The sequence below is a fragment of the Bolinopsis microptera genome, unplaced genomic scaffold, assembly GCF_026151205.1.
Source record: "Bolinopsis microptera isolate Bmic1 unplaced genomic scaffold, MBARI_Bmic_1.0 sca149, whole genome shotgun sequence".
In the NCBI taxonomy this organism is placed as follows: Eukaryota; Metazoa; Ctenophora; class Tentaculata; order Lobata; family Bolinopsidae; genus Bolinopsis; species Bolinopsis microptera.
The window spans coordinates 1-7,304 of NW_026971921.1; the positions used below are offsets into that span (position 1 = coordinate 1).

General features: G+C 37.0%; 1 protein-coding gene across 1 annotated transcript; it reads right to left on the minus strand.

Moving 5' to 3' along the window:
* Positions 1-4,578: 4,578 nt before the first annotated feature.
* On the minus strand, positions 4,579-5,802 carry LOC134825839 (galanin receptor 2b-like). Its single transcript, XM_063838032.1, has one exon. The coding sequence runs from the start codon at positions 5,800-5,802 to the stop codon at positions 4,579-4,581; it is 1,224 nt and encodes a 407-aa protein (XP_063694102.1).
* Positions 5,803-7,304: the final 1,502 nt, after the last annotated feature.

A 7,304-nucleotide genomic window follows, 5' to 3' on the forward strand; every position in this document is an offset into this window, starting at 1 on the left:
CCCCCACCTCATGTCATAGGAGCCATGTTCTCAAAAACATACCCTATGGTGTGGCGAGGCGAGTGAGGCAGAACAATAGTGAAGACACTAATTTCTTAGAGCAAAGGGAGGTATATACTGGTTACCTTGTAGCCCGTGGTTACCATTCTAGTATTGTAGACGATGCTTTCAACAAATTTAGTGATATAACCAATAGGAAAAACTTGTATGCCCCTAAAAATAAGGATGAGACGACTACTTGTCTAATACCCATGGTGATGGATCAGAATCCAGCACTTTAGTACAGACAGATCCGTCTGAAAAAATCGATCTGCTGACACACGAAGCTTTCAGAGGATTTTTGACGTTTTTGAGTCCCATTAGGTGCCCTTTATGGCTGACCAACTTTTCCAAACTTTTCCACGTGTCTTAAGGCCACTTTTTGCCACTTTACCACTTTTTACCACCTTTCTTGTTTGTCGAATATCTTTAGTTGTGAACATCGTAAAAGGTTGCGAATCAATCGAGTGTGTTCATATTATCAGGAAGAAAAACTTTTGTTGAAACAATTTTTACGTCAGATAATAAGTTAATTGGATAATTATCAATTAACTAATTAGCAAAATTCTAAAAATTTTTTATTGGCTAAAAATGATCGAAATAGCTTGAAACACGGAGAAAAGTAGTTTTTAGAAAAAATTTGAAAATTTTTCACTTACATTTTTTTTTCGAGACTTCGAAAAATTTCGAAAATTCAAAATATTTTTTTCCGCCAAAATTGATCAAATTGCATGAAAAGCGGAGAAAAATGATTTTCAAAAAAAACTTAGTCAATTTTTCGTTTCAAGAATACTTAAATCACCAATATTTGTAGTTGGAGTTCAGTAAATCTCGGCAGATTTTAGTAATAATCAGGAATTACTAACTCTAAGTGGAAAGGTCTGAAACTGAAAAACGTTAAGTTTAACCATACGATCGCGATATAAGAGTTTCATAACTAATTACAATACAGCCTTATCGATTTTCACAGAAACTGCACCAATGGCACAGTCAAGATCGAAACGATAGCCTGCTGTACTGTCATTTTATTGATTTCAATGATGAATCAGTGGGGTTAAGATAATCACATTTGTAATAAATAAGACATCTCTGTACCGTCAATTGTGCTAATCTAAACCGGCTTACCTGTATTACCATTTACCAGACCTCTTCTTTTCCTCAACAATCAAACCGAGTTGTTCATATCGCATTTGGTGGGCGATGTAAGTAGTAATACATATCGAGCTATATTCAATCACAATACGACACAGTACGTGTATATTATATGGCTCTGAATGAGGTTTATGAAACGCTTTATACCGTGAGAAACTCGGTATAGAGAGGTTTTACAGTTTATCGCGAAAATGTCTACTTGGTCTCATGGCTCATTTATAGTTCGAAGAAGGGCAAGAACAGATCAGGGAAACTGAGGAACAGCCAGGTCCAGGAAGCAAGTGTAAATACACCTTCCAACATCTACTGTGACTGTTTTGTATTGTACTGCATACCGCTTCATTTGCGGGATACCTCAAATCACCCCCATATGTCAGGGTCGGCTAAAAGTAAAATCAACAAGGGTAACATACGGGAAAGGGTAAGATTTAGATACGAGTACAGTGTCGGGCAAGGGGTAGTAAAGAACCAGTAATAATTAATTCAGTGAAATGTTCCACGAGAGTCAGGATATTTTGGAAATTGCTAATAGAGACAGATCCTGATCAGGAAGGATTGTTAATGTTATTGAGGATGTTGATTTGAAATCCGGACGTCGTGAAGTAAAAATACAGGTTCTTCCCGCAGGGATTAATGTGGGACAGATCGAAGACTAACAACTGAACCCAATTGAACCTAGTTCCCACTAACCTATCAGCTTAATTGGTTAGGGTTAGGGTTAGGGTTAGGGTTAGGGTTAGGGTTAGGGTTAGAGTTAGGGTTAAATGTCTAAATTGGGTACAGTTGTCCGGTAGCCCGCTCTTGCGAGTTGACATTCTAAGCTTTCTGGTCTTATCTTGCCTTCTTTGAGCTGTCAAAGAGCCATGAGACCAAGTAGACGTTTTCGTGATAAACTGTAAAACCTCTCCATATCGGGCCTCTCACGGGAGAAACGAGAAGTGTACGGTATAGAACGTTTCATATACCTCATTAAGGGCCATAATATAATATACATGTGTTGCATTGTGTCGTATTGTGATTGAATATAGCTCGATATGTATTACTACTTACATCGCCCACCAAATGCGATATGAACAACTCGGTTTGATTGTTGAGGAAAAGAAGAGGTCTGGTAAATGGTAATACAGGTAAGCCGGTTTAGATTAGCACAATTGACGGTACAGAGATGTCTTATTTATTACAAATGTGATTATCTTAACCCCACTGATTCATCATTGAAATCAATAAAATGACAGTACAGCAGGCTATCGTTTCGATCTTGACTGTGCCATTGGTGCAGTTTCTGTGAAAATCGATAAGGCTGTATTGTAATTAGTTATGAAACTCTTATATCGCGATCGTATGGTTAAACTTAACGTTTTTCAGTTTCAGACCTTTCCACTTAGAGTTAGTAATTCCTGATTATTACTAAAATCTGCCGAGATTTACTGAACTCCAACTACAAATATTGGTGATTTAAGTATTCTTGAAACGAAAAATTGACTAAGTTTTTTTTGAAAATCATTTTTCTCCGCTTTTCATGCAATTTGATCAATTTTGGCGGAAAAAAATATTTTGAATTTTCGAAATTTTTCGAAGTCTCGAAAAAAAATGTAAGTGAAAAATTTTCAAATTTTTTCTAAAAACTACTTTTCTCCGTGTTTCAAGCTATTTCGATCATTTTTAGCCAATAAAAAATTTTTAGAATTTTGCTAATTAGTTAATTGATAATTATCCAATTAACTTATTATCTGACGTAAAAATTGTTTCAACAAAAGTTTTTCTTCCTGATAATATGAACACACTCGATTGATTCGCAACCTTTTACGATGTTCACAACTAAAGATATTCGACAAACAAGAAAGGTGGTAAAAAGTGGTAAAGTGGCAAAAAGTGGCCTTAAGACACGTGGAAAAGTTTGGAAAAGTTGGTCAGCCATAAAGGGCACCTAATGGGACTCAAAAACGTCAAAAATCCTCTGAAAGCTTCGTGTGTCAGCAGATCGATTTTTTCAGACGGATCTGTCTGTACTACTTCCCAACATGGGGAGCATTATTCACAAGTATAAGCACCTTCTTAATCTCGATCCAGCCTTGAAGAAGCTAGTACGTGCTGACAGTGTATTTGTAAGTCACCGAAAGAATCAAACTATCGGTGGCATGCTTGTACACAATAAGTATCGTGCTAGTGGAACTGTAAGCAGTGATAGAGGTGGAGAAGCCACTGCTAGTCAATTTCTTGAACCAGACGCTGCAATATTGCCGGCTGTTCGGGAGGCTGACAACGCAGGGTGCCATGCCTGTGGAAAATGCTATGTTTGTAAGCAAAGTTTCCTGTCCCCATGTTCCAAATTTAGTAGTCACCATTCTAAACAAGTTTTCCCTATTACTAAATATATAACTTGTCAGAGTAATAACCTTATTTATTTAATGGAGTGTAGAACTTGTAAACAGTCGTATGTAGGATATACTACTTCTAATCTCCCTAAGAGATTTTCTAATCATAAGAGCCACATTAAGAAAGGTATCAGAAGTTGTAAGTTAGTAAATCACTTTTTAGATATTGATCATGATTTAGATTTTAGTTCAGTAGCCTTATATAACTCTTCACTTAGTACGCACCTTTCTGTTATTATAGTGGACGCTCTTGAATTTAAACCTGAAATAAGTCAAGCAGATAGGGAAAAGGCCATGGAAGCTAGAGAGGGGTTCTACCAGACCCAATTGAAAACCCTTGAGCGTTATGGGGGTATGAACACCCTCGATAGTAACCACATCCTTTTTAAATCCGCTGGAGCTTAGTGTTTAGTTTGTTTATTTTATTTGACATGATCTCAGCCTATTAACCCGTATTTAGTTTACAATATTGCTATCAGAGACGTGTTATATTCATTACTATTTATATATTTTTACTGCTTGATTCAGAGAAATCAAGCTTTTTCCGAGAAACTAATCTTTAATAGATTAGATAAAATGTACGCAGCCATTCTTTTCGTTTGATTATTACCCAGTATATTTTAGTTTTGTACCGTTTTAAGTCACATAGTTTTGTACGTCTTCCTAAGACTTGTTTTCCTTTCCTAGTTTGTAAGTTATTTTAAAGATTTGTGAATATTCCAGTTGCTTTTAGAACAATTTTATCTCAGATAACGATGTTTAATAAAATGATGCAAAGACTTATTTCGAAGATCTAATCAACACCGACTTTTAATGTGTAGGAGTACAGCTACAACATATATATATATACAAATATATATAATATATATATATAGCAATTCGTGGAAATTGGAATAAGCTGTTGCGCAAATAATTGGCTATCAAATAAATAAGAAAAAATAATTTATCGGTAAGTTACTAAACTACTACTAGTTACTACTAAAGTAAGTTAGTTACAGATAAAGAAATTGGCTCATCCCTTGAAAACTACTTTTTTCGACTCAATACACGAATTATCGAATGTTTTATTGTCATAAACATCCAGCTTATTAGGAGACACACTTCCCCGCTCATCAGCAGTTTTCATTACAGATTTACACACAATACGAACATCATCTACCTTACTCGCATCATTGACCGGTTTGCTTCCTTTTCTAATGTTAACTTGTATCTCGCTCATAACTTTACCCACGTTATTGGAAGGGTCCACTACGTAAACCCTGCAGAGTCTGTTAACAAATGACTTGAAGTAGTCCTGGAACCCCTTGTTTATCATACCGTATATTATAGGATTCCCCCACGACCCCAAGAAGTAGAAATACCTTACTTTTTCCACCCAGTCGTATAACCCATCTTCTCCAACAAATGCAGCGTACGCGAACCTCACCACAGTTGGCATCCAGGTGACAGCGAAGAGCGCGGTGATAAAGGTGGTGGTGATGACACCTTGTCTGTAAGAAGCTCTGAATCTCTTACTCTGCTTCTTCTCCATCTCCGTCATCTCACGACGCGACTTGCTGTCCAGCTTTGCAGATAAGTGCCGAGTAAACGCGCGCACGTGCAACCACAACAACACGTTTAGTGAAACTATCACTAGGAACGGCACAACAGTCGTTCCGAAGATTAGGATAGCATTTCCAGTGGATTTAGGGAAAGTAAAGCTGCAGGAAGCAAGTTTAACGTTGAACACAATCCTGAGTTTCACTGCCAGAGTGTAAACAGGGAAGATACAGGACAGAGCCCACATTATGAGACACCCTATTGTAGCCATGAAAGGAGTAATTTGTGTTACTTTCAAAGGGAACCTGCACCTCACGTATCTATAGAGTGACATGACCAGTATAAAGTTCATGTTTGCAGTAGCAGGGAGACTTATAATAAGTCCTATAAGATAGCACACCTCCGCTCCAAACACCCAGCTCCGTGCTATATACACTACCATTATAGGGACCGGGTAGAGCAGAGTGAACAACACATCAGATATAGCTAGGTGACGCAGCAGGATTATAGTTCCCTGGTCTAGTTTGAAGTGGTTGGCTTGTTGGCCGATAGTTGCTGCTATTACCAGCACATTACCAAACAGACCCACAAGGTTACCAACAGCCAGGAATATAGCGTAAAACACTGATTCTGTGTAAGATGCAGCCACTTGGAGCTGGATTGAGGAGGTGAGATTTAGGGAAACTTCAGAGGTCATCACTGAAAATACCAGGGTAAAATACACGTGTAAAATACACGTGTAAAAAAAGTGTAATAAAAGTGATCGTAATAATATGGTAAAGGAAAAGAACTGATACATTTATACAATTGCAGTAGCTCTACAAGGTCACGTACGAATGATTTATACAAACATCTACCCAGTGTAAAATACAACAATAACAAAACAGATAGGGATGTGCACGTTACTTACTCTTTACTATTACTACATGCGAGGGGGGGGGGGGTGGGGGGGGGGACCCCGCTACACGACTAATTAGCTCCTAGCTGTATTTAATAATTTGTACTATCTATGAAGTACCCCTTACTAGAAGTAAAACTACAAAAGTTCAATCTTCAGAGTTATCTGAACAACATTTGCAATCTCAGTACAACTGGGACCAGTCAAATTACGGAATCTTGGTAGAAGCATTACGAATTGAATAAATTGTGAAACGGAAAAGCAATTAAAAATATACCCTCAACCTTAGCACTAGCTATAAATGTGTTAATTTTAAGTCGATAAAATTGATACTTTTTGAGAAGAGTCCAATTTATTTGTGGCGTTATTTTCCGTTAACTTGAAATTATCCCATGATGATATGGTTCATCGTTTTTCATCATCTCAATATTATAAAGTCACTAGAGCCACTAGTTACTCAAATAGAGTCACAAGATAAGTTATAACAAGGTGTTATCAGTAACATACTACTGAGTAAACCAAGCACAATACTGAAGAATCAAATAATTAAACAATCCAAGAGTTTGTTGTTTTTTCCATAGAATACGGAATAGTCATTACAACAAGTAAGGACACGGTTAAACTGACCAATCAGTGAGCTCGCAGTGATTGTACTGTATCTAGCATGCAGTATGTTTCATAATACGCCACCCTGATACTCTATAGTGCTTAACACTGTACCTTCTCTACTAAACATAACACGACTAATTACTTTGTAACTAGGTTACTTATTACTTAATAATTACTTTGTAACTGAACAATCAGCTACTATTTTGTAAATTTAACTTAAGTTTAAATTAGACGTTTGACGGTATATGTGACTTCGAACTGAGGTCATGAAACTTGAAAGTGAACACGTGATCAATCCATACAATTATCCCGGGATGCCATATATAATAATAATAATTGCATGGATTGATCACGTGTTAACTTTCAGGTAAACAAATAAACCTCACCTCCCACCACAATCCACATTTATAGTTCTGAAGAAATAATAAAAAGAGAAACTGATCCCTCATAGAGTGAGTCACCGGTTGGCCGGAAGCAGAAATGAATGGGAAAAGCGAGCGACCGATTCATTCTCGGTATCATTTTGCATTTGAGAACGGTCAATCAAATTAATATCATATCCTTTTGTTTGGAAAGATAGACAATGCACACTGGCAGCGGTCCACTCTACCCATGATTATGGGTTTTGGTCAAATTGCCTATCAAGTATTACTATTAGATATGTGAGGAGCACTCAGAATTAAATTGTGGTA

Coding starts and splice junctions, on each gene's coding strand:
- LOC134825839 (XM_063838032.1), bottom strand. CDS start 5,802: ATGACCTCTGAAGTTTCCCTAAATCTCACCTCCTCAATCCAGCTCCAA.